General features: G+C 48.3%; 1 protein-coding gene across 27 annotated transcripts in view; it reads left to right on the top strand.

Annotated features, from left to right (window-relative positions):
* CaMKII (Calcium/calmodulin-dependent protein kinase II) overlaps positions 1 to 21,198 on the top strand; it is a 113,078-nt gene that overhangs the window by 32,146 nt on the left and 59,734 nt on the right. For all 27 annotated transcript variants that reach the window (XM_025308106.1, XM_025308105.1, XM_025308104.1 and 24 more), the window contains exons 3-4: positions 8,712 to 8,771; positions 20,755 to 20,809. In XM_025308106.1, the coding sequence (XP_025163891.1) occupies positions 8,712 to 8,771; positions 20,755 to 20,809 (115 nt within the window). The remainder of the gene's footprint in view (positions 1 to 8,711; positions 8,772 to 20,754; positions 20,810 to 21,198) is intronic.

The following is a 21,198-nucleotide window of genomic DNA, read 5'->3' as shown; positions in this document are numbered from 1 at the left end:
CTCTCTCTCTCTCTCTCTCTCTCTCTCTCTCCCCCCCCCCCCCCTCTCTCATGAATGAACAGAAAAGCTATCCATTTGGGGTTTTACAGTCAGCCTAACCTACGAGACCCAGATCATTTCGAGGCGTAGGATTTTCGATATCTATAATATTGGCTATTACAAGCGATTGATAATTCGAGTGCAACAACCGAGTCCGAGAAGAATAGAGCCAAGCATTACACCTTGGCGAGACCTTGGCTCGAAATTTCGTACTTTATGTACTTTATGTCGTACGATAAAAACTCGACGTTTTCACGTATACTGATAGAGAAATATAGTTGAATTAATCTCACTATATTTTATAGTTCATTTTGGCGTCGACCATATTTTTGCAGTTCGTGGAAACCTATAGCAGCAAAATATGGTAGAATAAACACACAAATATATAGTCAATGATTGTCTTAAATAATTGATTAGTTACTTTTAGCTACTTTTACATGTATGGTAATTTTTCATTCACAAATATAGTGAGATTTAATATTTATATAGCTACATCTGTCATCATTTAGCAAATATTCTGGTAATATTGACTATATAAAAAAGAGTTACTTTTACCTACCATTTTATATTTGTATGCGTACAATAAAGTTAGTTTCGTTAAAACTTACTATAATTCTTTAGTAAAAGTATTATATGGTTGGTTATACTATGCCTGTAATATCGTAATTATTACCGATATTACTTACGGTAATACTTACTATAAATATGATATTTTGGATTATATTTTAGTTACTGTATCATTATACTTCCAAATATCACATACTTTTCTCTCAGTGTATAAATTCTGCCAATCTTTTCCGCAACGATACCTCGTGTGTGTCGTAATGATACACGTAAACGCGCGTGCGCGCGTCTGTTTCACGTTCGCGCGTTGATTTTTCACCGAGGATACAGAGACATTCGAAGAATCGAAACTTTTTACAGGTGATGTCGAGTCCTTTGCCGCGGCCACGCCGCGCCACAGAGAGTTGACACGGTCTCCCTTTTCCGGTGGCGCGCGTCGACCGGAGCTTTCGCTCGAAAGAGCGGCGCGCAACTTTGTCGTCGTGCCTCGATCCCCTTCAAAAACGATTCACCCCTCTCGCCGATATCTCTCTGTAGAATAATCGTAGCGACGTCAAACAAATTCGCCAAACGGCGGTTGTCCCGCTTCTGTCAAGGAGCTTTCGTTCAGCCGATTGTTTCTCGGTCATATAATCTCGTTCATCAACGTTTCGTCGATCTCTGCAAGTTTTCGCAGTTTTTTTTTTTTCCCCCTAACGTTTCCGCTTTTTCGCGATATCTCTCGATCGATCACGGAATCGCGGAAAGTGTTAGCGTGCGCGTCTAAAAACATCGAGCGACGCGCGACGTTGACAAGCTGCCAGCGCATTCCTGCGGGACAACCACACACACACACACAAACACACACACACACACACACACACATACGCGCACGCACAGACTCCGGTGCCGTGCGCGATCATTGGCCCAGAAAATACATACTGGCCTCTTTTGAAATTCGATCGTGCCCGCGCCTACCTCTCGCCAAAGAGGCGCTGCGCGCTTTCGGGCGACAGAGGTGGAAGGGATTCGCGACGCCAAACGCCACGCGTGCGATATAATCGAACGCGTATTAAATCCCTCCTCTCATCGGTGTGTTTCCCTCCACACGCAGCTTACCTCGCGAGCCGGCGAATTAGCGACTCGACCGTACGTCGAATGAATTAACGCGTACGCTCCTCCCTCGTGCTCGTCGAGCAGGAAGGTCGCATCCTGCACGTGTGATGCTTGTTGTTTGGCAAAAGTGCACTTTACTTACATCGTTCAGAAGCGGAGAAACGTTGCGTTTTGTTACGAAATGAACAGCGTCTGATCGCGTCGTCACTCGTCCAAAGTGATTACCCGCGACGCGACGCGACGCGACGCACGAGCGATTAACGCGAATATCGTTCCGTTTATTCGGGGCCGTCGGATGTGGCGCAACGATGCGAATGATACGCCAATACGCTATTCTAATTCGTGCTCGACGTGAATGCGGTTGCCGCCGTTTCGCATGCATGTAAACGCATTGCGGTTAACCTCCGCGAAAAAATCGCGTCGATGTTGAGCATAATGCGATACACTCGAGCGCTGTGTGTGTGTGTGTGTGTGTGTGTGTGTGTGTGTGTGTGTGTGTGTGTGTGTGTGTGTGTGTGTGTGTGTGTGTGAAGCACTCGCGAGCGATCGCGACGTGAACGTGAACGGAATATAATTGCATCGTGCCACAAGTGATAGGAAATAAACGTCATTCGGCGAGATCCGAATCTCTCGCTCGTTACCGTTTCGCGACGACGGTTCGCGCGCATTGCGCGAAAAGAAGATCGGAGAGGGAAAGCGTTATGCCGCGCTAACTCGACAATTTTCCAGAAGATTTCCCCGTCTTTTCACCCGACGCTCCTGCCCGCGGCCCGCGAGAAGTTAACAAGTCCGCCGCGATAACATGTAATCCCAAGGGTGTAACGTGGAGAAGGAAATTTATCATTTACTTTGTACCTCGCGCTTGAGAGTTTTTGCTAGAATAATAGTTGCAAGAGTTTTCATCCATTTCTGTGTGTGCGCGCGCGCGCGCGCGAGATTAATCGCTCCAAGACGGCGTTGTGTAACCCGCGATCAAGCGGCGCGCGACCGTCTTCTTCAGAACTCGGACGTCGATAGGAATCCTCGGGGGTCGCGTGCCGCCTCGAGAATGGCGGGGCGAGAATCCTCGCGAAAATAAAGAGAAAAGACGGCAGAAAAAGTTGAGAGAAACGTTAACGGGCGACTTAACTCGCCGTCCGCTATCCGGGCGCGCGCGAATCACAGTTGGTTTTGTCCCGCGCGAATCCCCCTGCGTCGTAAAGCAGCGGGGGCGACTTCACGTCGGGGGAGATGAGTGAATAAAGAAAGAAAAATGACTCGGGGGTTAAAGGGTTAAAGGCCGGAGAGCGAAGAGACAGACGAACCAGCGAGAGCCGTTAGGTTGATCGTACTTGATTTACGTACTCGGGAGAGAAAGAGAGAGAGAGAGAGAGAGTCGCAGTTTGGGGCAGTTTAGAAGCGCAAATTTTACAGTCGATAAGACCCCCCCCCTCGCGAAACTCGACTCGAAATATTCGGAAATGAAGCTTTCGTGTTTCCGCGTGTGTTCATTGATATATTTATGCTACGAAAACGGCGAAAATGTTACAACTCGCGACTATACTCATCTATTTGCAACGTTCAATCCACTATATGCTATATACAGGTATATCGCGTACATCCGAAGGTGCATATTCCTCCGGAATCGAAGTTTGATCAAGATTCAATTCTACACACAAGCATATATGGTATGTGTTAAAAGAGACAGAAGAAAAGAGGAAAGGAACACACTGACTGAAAAGGAGCGCGCATCTCTCTCTTCGTCGGCTCTCGGAATTGCATAATTTCCTGCCGGAGCCGGCGCTCTCGTTTCCGTCCTCTCCGCTTCCTTCCTCTCTCATTCAATTTATAGACTTTTCTGCGGCCGCGCGATGCGGCTAGATAAATCTATCTTCGGCAGCGCCTCTCTCCGAGGTGAGGGAGGGTAAAAGGTATAAAGATGGCAGGGTAAAAGAGGAATCCTCTCTGTTCTCTCTTTCTCCTTCCCCTACCCTTCGTGGTATCTCCTCTCTATACATCTCTCCCTTTCTGTCTCGTTCTCTCGCCTCCAGTAAGAATCGTTCGCTCGTGCGATTCAGCCTAGACCACGACCTTGCTCCAGTGACCTCTTGACCTAACGGAGACCGTGGCCTCCGCAATATGGCGTACGCGCGCTCCGCGCAACGAATAAAGCTCGCCCGGGAATGCGGGAGGGCGAATAGAACGAGCCACAAGCCAATTATTATGATGGAGAGGGGAGGGGGTTGGAAAATAGAGGGTGAGAGAGAGAGAGAGAGAGAGAGAGAGAGAGAGAGAGAGAGAGAGCGAGAGGGAGTGAGAAATAGGAGCAGCGTCTCAATTTTCTCGCTGTCATTTCCCGTCATTTCCGGTTTTAAGGCCTCTCGCGGCCGAATGTGGCGCGTTCACTTTCCTTACCTCTCATTTGCCCTCATATTCTTTTTTCCCCTTGGCAAGGCGCACGTGCAGGGTCGCTCTTTGCGCTTATTGAAATTATTCAGGTGTAATTCCGAGGAGACGCGGAAGGTCATTTTATTGGTTCGTTGGGTGGCGGGACGCTTCTTCATGGCGAGACAGTAGCGACCGTGATCGATGCTGAATTAATTGGCATGTGCGAATTGAGGGGCACATTCGCGGACAAACGCGAGGAAAGGGTAGCGGTCCAATTAAAAGCGCCCGATCGATTATACCGACGACGAGGATTTATAACAAACTGCGGATGAGCTGCAATCTATTTCGCGATATTATCATCTATTTTTCGCTCGCGTTCACATTCAATTTGGCTCAGTTTGCCGTTCCGTTCGATACAATCATTCTCTCTCTCTCTCTCTCTCTCTCTCTCTCTCTCTCTCTCTCTCTTTCTGTTCGGTTCTCCTTTCTCTCTGTCTTTAGTTTGAACTTTGTCACATTGACGGTCATTCGTTTGTCTCGCGAAAAGTGGAAACGAGTAATGCTGTGCCGCAGGCAATTTATGTGCAAAGCATGAAGGGCGAGCGGGCGTGCGAGGAAACTCGGCGTTACATAGCGTAAAGCAGTTACCGTAGACAGCCGAGGCGGGACCGATCCGGCCGATTTGAATTCCAGTTGGACAGACCATTACGAACCGATACACGCGAGCAAGACCGATCTCGATTGAGCGCGAGAACTTTTTTGTTCCAACCGACTTGGAGAATTATTGTATCGAATGCAGGATGCTTTTTTCTTTTTGCCAGAAACTCTTTCGCACAGCGTTCGCATTCGTTGCTCTGGGCGCGACGAATAATTACGAGCGGTCGAACGTTCAGAATTTTGCTGGCGGTGCGGTTCATTTGAATTTCCAATTCGTGGCTTTGGGCCACAAAGAGAATCACGAGGAGGCGCGGACCGTGTTCCGCGCCCGTCGCGCTAGCGTCGTTCCCACTTGTTCCTCCTCCCCCCCTTTTTTTTTACTCGTCTCCCCTGAAATTTCCCCATCGGCCGCTTTCACTCGATCGCCATATCGCCGTACGATACAATGAATTCTTCTCACCGTGAATCTGCGCCATCACATTTTATACTTATCGTGCTTAAGCGTGCTAACAAGTGCTAATTTGGTAAAGTTACCAGCCCTGCTTAACAACGTGTGGTCTGTCTCATCCGAAAAGATCGTTTCATCCCTTCAATTTGTCTAAGAGGCAATTTTCGAAAAAAGGAAAAGAAAAAGAAAGAAAAAAGATCTTTTTCGCCAGACACACTTTGCGTCGCAACGAGATACAAAGATGCGCATCTTTTGCGTGTCAATGAAGAAGGCGATCCCTTTTTCCCTCTCGCGATACCTATAACGGGATGCCATCATTGCCGTCCGGATCGGGAGGAAAAAAACGCGTCACCCCGATAGCCTTATCACGCACGACGGATCAAGGGTTGCCCCGCAACTTTCTCCGCAACATCGGCTCGATCGGTTCGCGATCTACTCGCATAAGCGCGACACGGCGATTTTTATTACCGAAGCTTTCGCGACATTCGTGCTCCATCGGATGGGAAGGTGTGCGCGCACCGGCTGGACGCTTCTCAACGATCGGCCTTGCGACGGAAAAGGAAACCGAGGAGACGCGATGCAGAAGCTACGATGCTGCTGCGCTGCTGCGACCTTTTGTGCTCGCCTCGTACTTGCGTACTTCCGAATTTCCCAAAGAATTTGTAATCGAATAGGTTCCAGAGACAGAGCACGGAGATGTGAAAAGTATTCCGTATGCTTCGTTTATCGAAATATTACATGGACTCGCGCGAGATGTCCGCGTTATCGATGCAAATTGATTGGCCGCGCTCTCTCTCTCTCTTTTTCTCTCTCTCTCTCTCTCTCTCTCTCTCTCTCTCTCTCTCTCTTGGATACGGATAATTTTTATGACAAGATATACATATGTGTGCAGACACACACACACACACACACACACACACACAGGCACACAGGCACACATAGATGCGCGCTCTATAACAGGATAAAAATAAGAAAATGCATTCTTCCAACGGCTGCGTAGTCTGCTGGAAGTGATTTGTTTCGAGCAGCGCGCGTGCTTGCACGGAAGAGTGTGTGTGCGTCCTTCTCGCATTTTTACCTTTTTTATAGATTATTATTTTTATATAGATCGCATTTTTCTTTTTTTTAATTATCGGCTGGATGAAGGTGATCGCAAGGGCTGTTATCCCGACACCTCTTTATCGATTAACGGGCCACACACACACACACACACACACACACGTTCACCGAATACTACTCGATAAACGATCCCCTTTGTGTGAGCAAGTGGATTTATATATGGCACTCGCGTTAAATTGACGATCCTTTGCGTTTCGTCGCGAGCGAAAATTGATGCCGCCGACATCGTTGGATAAGCACACGCGCGTTGGAGGGCGTATTCTTCCCTTCGGAGACGTCCGCGAATTTGCGCACTAAAGGTCGTGTTATATAAGTTTGCGCTGTACGACCCGGGTAGTTTTTACGTAAGTCGCTCGCGAGCTTGCGCCTGATATGCACCTTGAGACGTTACGACAGCTTTCAAGGGAGTCACGAGCGAGAGAGAGAGAGAGAGGGAAAGAAGGGAGGAGGAGGGGGCGGGGACCAGCGGCGGGTTTCACGTAAATTCCATTTTATTTGAGTGAAAATATATATGTATTGGAATTTAATACTTGTGGGTCGAGAAGAAAGATGAAATTTCGTCGTCGTTACTCGAGAGGTTGCGCGAGAGACGAGGTATAATCGCTGTCTCGCGAACGTTGCGTCAGACTAATCAACGCATAATTGAGTTGCAACTCGCGCCTCTGCGTGGGCGGATGCAGCGGTGCGTGTTCCAACGGGACAAACGCCTGCTGGAATCCGTCGGCTGCTTCTTGGATTTCATTGAGCAACATTTCCGCCGTACAATCGCGCTAATTTGCGTGAATTTGCGTGTGGTAGGAAGTTTGCGCGTGCGCTTCTCCGTTTGATAATTTATCAGAGTAGCCGGCAGAGCACACGCGCGGTCGACTCATCTCGAACCTCGATAAAAAAACCCGGGTTATATCGACAGCGGTGCAGGGAATCGATGACGCGAGGCGACCGAGAGGAGGGAATGAGAAATTGCGTACTTGAATGAATATTTTACTTCGCGCAACACACGTTGTAGCCGTTTAAACAATTCAACGGCTCTACAGATATCTCATTCGGCACGCAATACGATTAATGCGTCCGCTCTCACGAGCCCGTATCAGGGATCAGCTTTATCGGCCACATGAGGCTTGCGAAAAAGAAAAAGAAAGAAAGAACAAAGAAACGAGAGGAAGAATAATTTGCGATAAAATAGCAAGTGCAACATGCGGGTCAACTCGACCGCGGGTCCGCGTCGGGTATACTCTTTTTGCAATCTACGATCTTTTTGTTAATCTACGTGTGGTGCACGTACGTATGCAGTCCGTCGACCGTCTAGAACCGCGTAGAATGCAAAAGTCACGCCGGTAGCGCCGGTGTTAATCATTTCCGGTCGTTGCACGCCGACCGACGAGAGAGAGAGAGAAGAAGAAGGAGAAATTCATTCGACGAGGCATTTCCGAGCGTATGCTGTACTGCGTGCGTGCTAACGTCTTTTTCTCCCTCTCGTTGTCCAGCGATGATTATCTGTCGCGTGGCTATACTAAACGACGAGGGAAACTCCTTAGCATATTGCGGCTCGCAAGTTGCTCTTCGTGGCGCAAGTCACTTTTTTCCATTCCACTTGCGAAGAAGTTGGAGAGGCAGAGAAAATTTGAAGATTTTTTCCTCTCTGTCTCTTCAGTCCAACAGCGGATAAAAATCACTGAAAATGCCGGGGAAACGTTACACTAATCTCGCGTTCTCTGTGACGCGTGACGTGAGAACGTGGCGATTAAAAAAATGTAATATTATGCAAAAGCAAAAGTTACGCGAACGTGTGTGGGTTTGAATGTCAATAATAATTCCCTGCCAAGTTTCTTCTTTTATTTAGAGTTACAAAGTGCAAAGTATATATATATATATATAATCGAGAACAAAATCCGCGCCCGACGCTCTCATCATTCTGATCTTCTCTTTTGTTACTGTTGAGATATTCATTGTCGGGACATTCCATCTCAGACTATTTTCAATCAAATGGTCACTAAATATTACGAAGAACGCATCGATTGTCGATTGTCGTGGCGAAATACGCGAGAAGGCAACGGGAGATAATCCTCAAAATGATTCGACCGTCCGTAAATGCAATTTTCTCTCTTTTGCCTCTTAGTGAATTAACTCTGGGAAAACTCGTTGAGGGACCTCATTGCGAAATTCGATTCCATCACGATGTCCACGATCGATCGTTCTCGCCGCAGCACCCGTGCAATTAACTTTACGGGATTGCATCGGAGCGTCGTTTTCAGGGTCAACGCGTTTCACAACGCGTTTAACAATCAGGGGCAATGAGTAGCTCTTTTTTCTCTTACATATATATTTAATAACTGGAGGTTGCTTTTATTAATTGACTTTAAACACGAAATTATTACGTGCCATTTATGCGCTCATTATTTTAATCAAACGCATTCTGTTGCAGATTTCCAGAAGCTCGAGCGTGAAGCGCGGATATGTAGAAAACTTCAGCATCCAAATATCGGTGAGTCGGATATTTTATCCTATCGAATTTGTACTCATTATTATCTGCCATTTCGATGGTCCTTTCGATTGCGCACGGTGGAAAGCAGCAGCGAAAGACTGCGAGCATCTTACGCTCGCATCTCTGTATGACATAATAATAATTACGCCATCTTCGCGAGCGCGTCATTAGAAGATGATGAAATTAAGGCCACGAATCGATATCGCGGCGAGTCTTGGAACTTGATCGAAGTAGGCGTTCTGAGACGAAATAATGAATGATCGGCGCGCGTGAGACGATCACGGCGTACGTGGTGAGCATCGCGAGTAGATACAAGCCGCTTTAGTCGGACGCGCGCGACCTGTAATCATTGCCACTTGTCTCTGGCATTAAATTACACTGTTGGAGGAGATGCATCCGTGTCAATAAAAATCCAATTTTCCCATCGAAGCGACAACATTTAATGAAATATCACACATCGACAAAAGCAATCAGGTCACGACAAAGTCACGGTTCTTTTTATGTCGCTAGATATTTCTTTGGATACTAATACCGAAAAGAAGGATACGGGAGGGATATTTTTCTGTGATATTTTCCGAGTACTGTACAAACAGCCGGTGTACGAGACCAAAAGTCTACCAGCGCAGACGTGTTGATAAATATTGAATTAAATAAATAATTTTATTTACACGATACACGATTTTTCTTCTCGGGCACGAAGAAAATGGGAAACGAAAGCATCGTCACAGTTGCGCCGTGCAAACATTTATTTCGTCGTTCTTTTCCGGACCTTCGCGGACGGACACGTTGTCCTACTCGTACACGAAGAGACGTCGATCGATCGGGGCGGCAAAAAATATCCGCGTCCCTGGGCAGAGGATAGAGAGATAGAGAGGAGGATGGGGAGGGTAGATTACATTTGGGATTATGGGATCGGAACGCATGTTTCCACGTGTCGTTTAGCCATGTAGCGGCTCGTTTAACCGCTCTCCCGATAGACTCTCTAATTTCTCGGAGATTGAGCTCGTCTCGATCAAACCGCGAGAAATTCCAACGAGACAACAGTCTTTTTTCCTCTCTAGTCGCGTTGCATCGGTCTCTGTAAGTACACAGGAATGCGACGAGAATCCTTGACAAGGGATCCTTGACAATGTCTCATTCAATGTCGAGGGTGATGAAGGGAATGATGAAAAGTTGACGTATAAATGTCACGTTCAACTTTACAATGATTTGAACGTTCCCTCTCTCATCGCATTCGCTAATTCGAGATTTATTTTTCGACGGTTGTGTGTTATGTGTTGTGGTGGCGCGAATGTACACGCGCGCGAAAATCAAGATTCGGATACACTTGTCGGAATCTCTGTCGCTTCTGGCCCTGTGTGTGTGTGTGTGTGTATGAGAGTGTGATATCTAAACGGCGTTTCGAAATAGAGTGGAAAAAAGTTAAACGCCGTTTTAGTACGTTGTTCCACTCGCGAATAAACCGTCGCGCACACAATGTTGCATGTGTGGTGTAATCTAGATAACATGTAAATCGTGTCTCGCTCTAGCACGTTTGATGGATATTGCTCCAAGTGCAATTAATTTCGCGCTCCGCGTCATTATAACCTCCGTCGCCGACTCGCTTTTACTAGCTCGCCTACTCTTGTTACAATTTTGCCGTAAGTTATTGCATTTTACTCGATACGCGCACTCGCACGCACACACGTCGGCGCGGCGCATCCGGCCTATTCGCTCGATTATTCGATACGCTCGATTGAATTACGCTGATTCTATTATAGCGGGCGCATTCTATTCTATTATGTGGATCGCGTATCGTACGCTCGATCCAAATCATTCTACACTGGTACACGCTCGCAAAGCTCGAAAAACTCGCGCGTCGTCGAATTATCCGAATAACCGAATAACCGACAATCCGCGCGATCCGCCGCAACGCTCGTCCGACTTGTAAGCTTTTCCAAGCTCTTGCCCGTTACTTGGAACACTCGCAATCTCCAAGTATTCCGGATAAGTTGCAAAGTAATAACGTGTTGCCTACACTGCCGCGCCAAGTTTATTCTCTCGCGAGCGAAAGTCCAAGTTGTACCGCGTGATTCCGGGGGGGAACTCTTCGGCGGATAACTCGAGCGGATCCTCGTACGCGGCCGGCGTTTTTACGAGATTTCGGCTGCCGAACAGAAGCGCACGCTTCGATACGCACCTGCTCGGTTCGCGCTGGCTTCCGCGCGTAATTCGATTTTCCGCGGATTACACGACCGTCGCCTTGAGACGGCGCGGGCGCGGCGGCGGTTAACGCCGCCAATGCCAGATGGCCAGATCCATCTGAATCACGCGAAAATTCTACCCCTGTACGTACGATATGCACGAGTTGTGCAAACGACATTGCGCAACGACACAATTAGGTTCCAACTTTTTTTCCTCGAGCTGCAGAACGGCGAGAACAATCGAGAGAGAGAGAGAGAGAGAGAGAGGAAAATTCCCCCCGTCGAACTTTATTATTCCGAGTGTCAAGTCCCCCCGGTTAAGTTTGGACACGATTCCTCTTCCGTGGAAAATCGAGCCACCGTTTCCTTTCCCGCTGTGAGATTTTCTATGTTGCATATATCTCGGTAGCGAAGACCCGAAAGTGTCGAGATCCGATTAAAGCGGCGGAGTACGTTCAAGATTAACCAAAGAACAAAGTTTCGTCGTCTGTTTGCATTTCTGCGCGATTCTGTCTGAGATCGGTAATTAATTTTCGACGCTAAATAACTTTGTAATTACGTTAGATTTTGAATTTTTGCAAAGAGTAAAAGTAACTTTCACATTTGCCGAGAGATACGCCACTGAAGTTTACTCGCGCGAACTTTGCGTACGAGAGAATCTGCATATTTTGCTCCTCGTTTCGTTTCGCTCTCTCTCTCTCTCTCTCTCTCTCTCTCTCTCTCTCTCTCTCTCTCTCTCTCTCTCTCTGTTAGCGGCGAAAGAAAGGTTAAGGTTATAAATATGTTACCGACGCGCGTAATAGAGCTAAATGAGCTCGCTCGCTCTGGGCCGCGCCGCGTCGCGAGAATCATATTGAAATGAGGAAAAGAAGAGCGGAAAATAGAAGGCTGCAATCAACTTTCAGAGTCGACCCGAGCGCGATCGCTTCGTTAACTTCGTCAAATTGTTGATCATCAATTGTCCCGCATGAATCATCGGCCGCGGCGCGGCGGTGAAGCGAGAGCGACTCGCCGTTTTATCGCGTGCCTCTCGTTTCTCATTTTATCGGAGCGTTTTGCGTTACGCTCGTAACACGTCCCGTGTGTTTATCAAGCGTCCCACTTGATCCACACGTCGCTATCGAACACGCGCGCTATCGCACGATCGCAAAGTTCTCTCACAAAGTAATCTCTTAAGTAAAGCGTATCGCGAACGCACGTCGCATGCAAACGACGCCGGAGCGTGCATTCGCCGCGATCGTATTACAACGGCAATTCGGCCGGCGATCCCAATTAAATCGCGGTAGCGCGCGCTCGAGAGGCCGAGGGCCGAAACAACGATCGCTCCCGCAGGAGCGCTCGTTCGCCACGGGGAAACCACGGGGAGTTTACTGCTAGTAGTTTTCTAGTTTCTGTTACACGGCCACTCTCCCGCGATTGCGCTCCGCGGATTCCGGCTCGCGTGTAAGCGGCCAATTTTCTGCCCGGGACCGGTTAGCGATCGCGGCGAAATTTATGCGCCGGTGAAACGCACCGCGACGGTGCGCTCCGGTAATCTCGAAATTTTGGAAATTGCCACGCTCGACACGAGGGAGACAGGAGGAGAGGATCTTGGGCGCAAACTTGATCCGTCCGTCGCGACTACTTTCGGCGACTTCGGCGAGTGACACGGCATGCGTGTTGCGCCCGTCGCATTTTCTTCTTCAAACTATTTATTATTTCTCCCCGGCCGCGAGATCATTTTCACTACGTTTTGCCGCTGGCACACTTTATTTTCGCGTCACGTCGTGACTGCACGTCGAACGTGACACTGCAAATCGTTGGTGCGCGAAAAATAGCTGGAATTTCGAAGGAAAGCTGATTGACACGCGTCGCCCACGTGTCTGTTCCACTCGCGGAGCTCAGCTATGGTAAAAAATTTCGTTAAATAAAATTTCCCTTCCCAACTATCCTCCCTCTCCCTCCCCCCCCCTCTCTCTCTCTCTCTCTCTCTTTCTCTCTGCAGCGGTATCTCGTTGAACCTTGACCTTTCCGGTACACTTCATTAGGCGGCTTCTAATCGTACGTATCTCCGATTAGGAGTCCCGGGGCGATTTACAGTCGACCGATTTACCCGGGCCGACAGTCCTCAGGTCAAACTAAATGTTCAATCAAACAACCGCTTTATTCTGGCTGGAATCGCGTCGATAATTACTGCACGGCATCGCTCACGCGTTCGCAAATTGCTGAAACGACGCGTCGCCGGCCGCTTAAAGAGTGCCTCATTAACGACGCTCGCGTTGCTCTCACTATGGATATATAAACGAGTCGTGCAAGCTGACGTCCCTCGTCGTTAAAAATGCAACGCTAATCGTTACAATTCTCGTGTTTCGCGTCGTGTGTTCCGTCCCCGATATCGCTTCTTCAAGGAAGCAAGAACAATCGACTCTTCCATTTCCGATGTCAAGCACAGAGCCGGAAAATCTCCCCCGGAAACAACTCTTCGTCTGTCTCCTTTCTCGATCGTCGTCGAAACGTGCATGCCGTTCGTTGTCACCAGGATGAAGCATTTTCGATTTCTCTCGTCACCGCGCCTCCTTGGAGCAACGAAAATCGCCCGTTATTAGCGTATATGCGACGCACACGGCTGAGACCTTGAACCGACGCGCTCTCCGCATCGGGTTGTGTATTGCACGGCGAGAGAGAGAGAGAGAGAGGGGGGGGAGAGAGAGAGAGAGAGAGAGAGAGAGAGAGAGAAAATATCGCGCACGTAACACAACCTGGATACCTGCCAATCGACCGCGCGCCGCAGTCCCGGGGGAAATTTTTGGCGCGCGAGCCGTTTTTGCGCGGATTCGCGACAGCCGGATCCTGCTGCTGCGGCGGCTACTGGCTACTGGCGGACTACGTATCCGTAAGAGACGAGGAGGAGGTCCGTGCGTTTGCAGCACGACAACAACAGGTGTTCGTCTTTCGGCTGGACCGGTCGCCCAGACCTGCCTCGCGAGAGGACATTTATTCGCGCGAATTTTTACGCGCGAACCAACGACGACGGGGGGAAGTGTTTCAAAGTGTTCGGAGGTATCGTAGCTTGAAGTATCTCGCGGTCGTTTGCCAGTAAAGAGCTCCGGAGGAAGGCGCCGCCGGTGAAACTATCGCCATTTCGGCTTTGGTTATAATGCGAGTTCTCGCACGCACCAGACACTTTTACACAACCGTCAATTCGACGACACGGACCTATCGCGATAAATCGTAGATCTGTCCTATGATTTTGTTCTCCAGCGGTCTCCCGCTCTCGTTTTTACGCTCGATAGTGCGTGCAGCTCCGATATTATTCGATATATATATATATTTTAATATGTTTTATATATATTTTAATGTTTCTATGATATTAATCAAACGAGCAACGCTTACGAGCATACACACAGAGGCTGCCCATTCGCGTTATAAACGCGAGAAGACTCGTACTCGCTTGAGCGACGTTCACCCCTCGCGCTCTTTTGTCCGCTCGTAAACGAATTTCATTGATCGGTGTTGCCCGGCTAATACATCGCTCCAACGACCACAGTCGCGGGACTGTTGACATTGTAATATCGGTTCCAAGCAAAGACAATCGTTTTTTGTCTTTGTGCGGGCATAGTTAGCAGCGAAAGTCGCAGCCCGCGCGATCGCCGTCACGCCGCTGACCGGCCGGCCGTCTATTCGTTGACTTTTATCACTGACCGGTGAATCCGGCGATTCACCGACGCGTGTTCTGAAATAGACGCCGCTCGTCGTGTATACTTCCTGTATGTTTATATTGATACGAGCAAGAGAAACGTTACGGTTACTCGCGCGGTATTTTTACATCCAGTCGCAGGATTTCTCTCGTCGCAACTCTTTCCTTTGCCCGGAAGTCTCCTTTCGTCTCAGCAAACACGCAGAATTCAGACCGTCGTCGTACTTCGGTACTACGGTATACTCGAATATTCTCAATTTTGTCCGTGTTCGTGCACGACAACAATGGCTTATCTGACGAAACGAGCCCGCGAATTTCCTCGTAGATTGCGCGCAGCCGACTCGCGACGAACCTTGACCTGCTGTCGAAGCAGGATCTAAAAACGGACGGCAGGCAGACAGAGAGGAGTACGTGCTCTCGCATCCGTCGCCTCGACTCATCGTCTCCTTCTCCGTTCGCGTGGTTGAGATCGCGACATCTCGGAGGGTTCCCAGCGGGACACAAAAGCGCGCGAGGAAGAGAATGCAGATCAATACTTGGCATCCGGTTCAGCCGAGTCCACTCCGTGTTCCTCTAATCCTAACCTAACCTGCAATTTTCCTTACCGATCTCGTCTCTCTCTCTCTCTCTTCGCGTCTCGTATCTGGTCGGCTCAATTGACACTCAGCTACAGCTTGTTCGATTAAAAATTGTCGGAGAATGCCGACGAGGCGAGGTGGGCAAACACATTCGCGACATTCGCGTGTTTACGGCTTTCGCGAAGATTTTCAGATGCGATCGCACGATACTCTTTCACAATTTTTCTCCGATCTCCGCCGGTGAAGCGTCCGATATGATAAAATAATCTGTGCGTTTTATGCGACGATAGATTATGTTAGAGTTCGTGCAAATTGTACAAATAGGTTTTGATAAATGGTGATGCAATCATTTGTAGCGTTTATATCTGTAGAAATAAATATTTGAGATAAAGCTGAGAGCGGGAGAGAATTTATAGATGTATAGATGCCGTGCGCGCTTATATAATATCCATCGGAGGACAGAAAATCGATGACGGTTACAACAAAACAATTGATGCAAGATTACAATAGCATGAATATAAAACGCATCATGATTCGTTTTTATCAAAGAGAAGCAGTTTTGTACCTGCTTCTCCCTGCCTTTTTCGAACTATTTTCTTTTTTTGAAACCTCGCCTTTTTATTCAAGAAACTTAATTTTCATAGCGCTTCATATATATTTCTCTCTTTTCTAATAATAGCCCCGTGAATCAATCGGAATAACTATCGTTCTCCACGTTCTTTTATTTAATAGAATTTTCGTTACGTTCTTTTTTTTTCCTTTCTGTTTTTACTTTTATTCAAAAACTATAGGGAATTTGATTCCAATGAAAATTTTTAATTCGGCAGTTCAGCTTCAAACCGTCCGGAATCGTCGATATCTAGATTTTACTTGTAATATTAAGTCTCTGATGGTTTGTATTCGAGTCGGTTTTCACTCGGTGGGAAGAGTCTCCCTTCTCGGTTAATCTCATTCATCGAGTCGGGATTCACCCGCTGGGTGGCAGGTGTACAGATACGAGCGTGACGACCAGATTGGATTTAGATATCAGAGCCAGAGTTGGCGACGGTGAAACGCGGGTTTGTTAGGTGGACCGCGATCTATCGCTCTCGCGTCGATTCCATAATTCATAAGGGTCGGACTCTTGCCGATCAGCGGCGAGGGTGTTTCTTTTATTCATCTTACGGCTCTATTCTCGCCGATCGGACCTGGCCCCGGTCTGGATAAATCGCGGCGTTTCTCGCGGCCACAGTGCGACAGGAAACTCGCGTTCGCCGCGAGTCAACAAGTGATACCTATCGATCCCACTTGTCAGTCGAGCCTGCGTCTCGTCCCCTAGCTGTTTTTCTTCTGCCCCTCTGACGACGACTCGTGTTTTTTTTTGCCGCCGCCATCGCCTGTCTCCCCCCACCCCCCTACCCCACCTCCCTTTGGACTATTCCGTGCGCGACCGTGCGCGTGATGGATACGATCTCGCGCGCGCGAGTGTCACCAGGAGAAACATCGGCGTGGTTTCGTGCGCTTCCGAAAGTTCCTTCTCCAAAACTTTGCCCCGTCGCTCGTGTCACTCGGTCGAACTGGGACGAACGATATATTTTTACTGCGAATCAATGATCTTTTATTTCGTACCACCCCAACCACATCAACGTCACGAGACGAGACCTCAAACAATGCCCCCAAAGCGTGTCTGCATACAGCGATCTCTCTCATCGTGATCAGAACCATCTTCACTCGGCGGGTAATCGGCCCTCCCTCGATCAGTGCAGACGCACTATCACGATTTTAAGGAGGGATCGGCCGAGCCTCTCTTCAGCCCCGAGCCAAGGGGCTAAGTTGAGCCACGAGAAATATAACGGCGCCCGTCGGGATGAGCGTCGGGATAATAGCGAAGGCTGCTGGCTAACGAGGTTTCTTTATACCGTAAGACGACCTGGTAATCGTCTTACCGTCTTAACAAACTACCAGAAGCGTCCGCGAACGCCTTCGATCGCGCGTTTCGCGATTCCCTTCTGTGAATGATACTTAAGTCGCGATTTTGATCAGGATCCAAATGCTCGCGCAAATGTAATCGCAGCGAAAGAGCGTAGCACCGCGCAGAGCTATGTACGCCGAGGTGTGGCTTCGAGGATCGATACTTGTGTGTGTTAGTCATCTCTCTCTCTCTCTCTCTCTCTCTCTCTTCTCTCTTGTCGGCTACCGCGATCGTTAGCGTTCCTACCATTTCTTTTTGTCGTTATTATTATGCCGTGCACGCGCATGGAATTAACACGTATTTACATGTGACGTATTTGTAATGATATTCCGTTTATTTAACAAGAGTCGATCGATAAGTTGTACTCTTAGCAACTTGCTCGCATTGCGATTGCCGAATTTTTTTTCTGCTACCTCGGATTATAACGTTTCTGTCGAAGCGAACAAACTCCCCTCGTCGACAGAAAAATTCTCGCCAATAATATCTGTCTTGGTAGTATCTACGAGCTCGTTTTTCCGACCACATCTTATTCGGATCGGAGGAGGGTTCAAAGGGCGAGAAGATGGATTCTGGCCTCTTCTCTCCCTCCTCGCTTTTCTCACGAGCTCACGAGATTCATTTGAAAAGGATGTGGACGGTAGAAAGATGCATACGATGAACTTTGGTATTTGGTGGCGCTTCAATCCGGGGTTTACAATCGATGTAGCGCGTCACCGCTACATCGATTTTATCGCTACAACCGATTGTGTGAGGAATGTACGTATTGCATTTCTCAAATCTTTCGCCGCGCAAATGTGTTTACACGTGACGCATTTGCGAAGGATGTTTATTCGCAAGCTACATCTCTAACTCTTAAGCATGAATATTGGGAAAAGAAATTTCGAAATACTTGCGTGATTATTGTAATGAAAGGTACAATATTCGCAAAAGCGGGAGGGACAAAATTGTTCAGTCGGTGATCGAATCAACGCGATAATCATTTTCGACATTTGGCGCACCGTGCTGCTATTAGTTTTTTTTCTTTTTCTTCTTCCTCTCTTTACCTTTTGATCGACAAACGCGACCTTCTTCTCTCATCATCGATATGCATTCTGATAATCCTCATTCTCTTCTCGTCTCGTCTCGTCTCTGCCATCTCGAGTCCCCCCGTTTGGGTCTTATTGGATCGAGCGCGCTATCAAAGGAAGAGGAGGTGGGTTCGATCCTCTGCGGTTCTCTGATCCCGTCGAGGGTGAAAAGTGCGACGAAAGTGTAAAGTCACGCTCGTCTGCTCTCGAGCCGCGCGTGACGACACGGCTTTAAGAATTCAAATTTGCCGAAATTATATTCGTTTGATATTAATCGCGCGCGCGCTTTATCGGATTATCGGCGCTGCCTGCCGCGCACGGAAACCCCATTCCATGTTCTCGCTAACGACGATCATTTGTTCCACCGCAGCTTGCTCGTCTCGTCGAGCATTATATTATAATTGATAGTGACATCGTGTCGCATCAATTATAACGTCTCGTGCCTTTTGCGCGGACGCATCGACATTCGTTTCTCATATATTGCGCGATCGATTCCTTTTAGCGTCCTTTTAAATGTGAAATTGATTTCACCGTTAGCGACTCACCGGATTTCGCCGTAGTTCGAGGAGCGGAAAAACGCGCGTTACCAAGCTATCGTATTCATCTCGATCGGGAGGGGGACGGGGCACGATTTCCTATCGCGGTATCGCGGAGAAGCGTTGCTTCTCATTAAATTTTCTTTGCTCGTCGAGACGCGGAGTGACAGCGCACGTCGGAGAAATACCGGTTTTCGTTCGATTCGTTCGGCGAGATCTCGCCAATCGTCGATGAAACGACGACGCGGAGCGAGTTGTCGCGCCCTGGACTCAAGTGATGTCGTCCATCAGGAGGAAAAGTTCTCCGCTCTCATTATAGCGGTGCGCAGTGGCAACCCACTTGGTTGGTTGATCGATCTCGAAATAGGTACGCATAGAGAACGGCGCATTGCGGCGGAAGCATTGCCGAGTAAACGGGAACGGACGAATGTGGGTGAACCACGCGCAGAAACGCGCAAGACAAAGCTGGAATTTTTCTCAGAGAGGAGAGTCAGTTTGCGCGAACGAACGCGCGCGCGCGCGAGTTAATCCAACGGCTCGCAATTTCCGAAAGAACAACAGCATGCAAATCCCATCGTCGAAGCACGCCGAAAGCAAGGTGCTTCCCTCGGCGGAAGGATACAATTTCAGCGAGAGAGAAAAAAATGTTCGAATCCTCTGCCCTCATCGATCGCGATTACGTTATGTGGGCGAGTACGTCACGGTTGGCGCAAGTCTCGTAATGGGGAAGACTCGCTCGTTCATTGACAAGGGAGAAGATAATCTTGAGTGATTTAAGCGAGAAGCGAATCACCGATCTAAGACTTGAGCGTCGCGCGAAAGGCTTCTCGGCGAATCGTTACGCGTGCCGAGTCGCACCGTTTTTCGCACGAACCGGAGCCGCGTCTCCTTCGCTTGACTCCGATTAAGAAGCTGAACTCTCGGGTCGCGCGAGAAACGCCCCTTCGTTGACCCTCGACTCGATTGTGATCACGCGCGCACACATCGATTGTCTTGCGATTGTATTACATATATAACACGAATCAGTCGAGTCAGGCTCGCTGATCTGAAATTCGCGACGGAACGTCGCGAAGCGAAGTCCTACTACATTCGTCGCGAATTATAGATTGGCTAAAGTAAGCTTCCATTAGTAAGCTGTCACAATGACGAGGATCGACGACGTTGAATCGTATAAGTTGTTAAGAAGCGAATTGCTCTCTTACGTGCTCTGGATTTATATCCCTTAAAATGCGGAATTAAGCGGATCACATGTTATATTTGTTCGGCACGACAAACTTGTGCCGAGTGCGCTCTCTTTCAGCCGCATCAGCTCGGAAATACCTAAATCGATTGTGTGGCTCGATGTGATTACACGGCCATTCGGAGAGAGCTAATTGGCGGCAATCGTCCGCCCGAAAAGGCACAAAAATTCGACGAGACACAACGGCGCGACACGATTGTGTACGATGACATTAAAGACCGCGCTGGATAACAGCGTCACGTCTGCACGTTCGAATACGATACGATACGATCTAGTCGACCCATGATGTTGATGTCGTCGGGTGCTATTCGTGGCTTGCCGATTGCCACGTTCGCGAAACCGTATAACCCGAAATCAGCTTGAGAACCGCGAGTGGGTCGTTCGCCGCGTCGCAAAGCCGCGAAATTCGGATTAGATCCGCAGATTGCAGATTGACTCGTCGAAAAATCTTACCTTGGCGCGAATCCGGCGCGACACCTGTGTGTGATGGAACGTCGCGTCCAAAGAAATTTGATTCCATGGTAAAATTTATATAGCGGACGAGAAAGTGAGAGAGGCAAGCGGAGAACAGAGAAATACCAGCGAAACAACGATGATAACAATGATAACAATAATAACGACGATATCGCGCTTGATTTCGTTTTTGTCTCGTTGTCTTCTTAAAGATACATGCAAGTTTTAAAGATATCGATCGAGAATCGTTCAAAGTACGAGTCAGTAGCTTATACCTCTCGTCGTTCTTTCTGTTACAGTGAGATTGCACGACAGTATACAAGAAGAAAACTTCCATTATCTCGTCTTTGACCTGTAAGTACACCGAATCGCCGTCGTCGTCTCTCTCTCTCTCCACCGTTAGATCTAATTTAATTTCCATACGTGTCCCCACGCTCTCTTCGATCAGAGAGCGAGGCTGTTTGAGGTCGGGCCGACTCGGACCGACGTGTTTCATGAGATTAAAATCTCGGCCGATTGCCGAACGATGACGCACGACTTGCGGACGGAGGCGATTCGTTCCTTTTTAATAGTTGCCCGATACCTTTCCATCTGTACACAACCGTCGACACGATCGGAGAGAGAGAGAGAGAAAGAAAGAGAGAGAGAGAGAGAGAAACGACGCAGTTTGATCTTATATACGACGAAAGAAGGAAATCTCTGCTGTTACGCCTGATAATTACGAATGTTTCCTTTTCTCTTCC

Source organism: Harpegnathos saltator, unplaced genomic scaffold (genome assembly GCF_003227715.2).
Source record: "Harpegnathos saltator strain DR-91 unplaced genomic scaffold, Hsal_v8.6 scaffold139, whole genome shotgun sequence".
In the NCBI taxonomy this organism is placed as follows: Eukaryota; Metazoa; Arthropoda; class Insecta; order Hymenoptera; family Formicidae; genus Harpegnathos; species Harpegnathos saltator.
The sequence above is the reverse complement of the archived record's forward strand: the minus strand, read 5'-3'. Positions and strand labels throughout refer to the sequence as shown.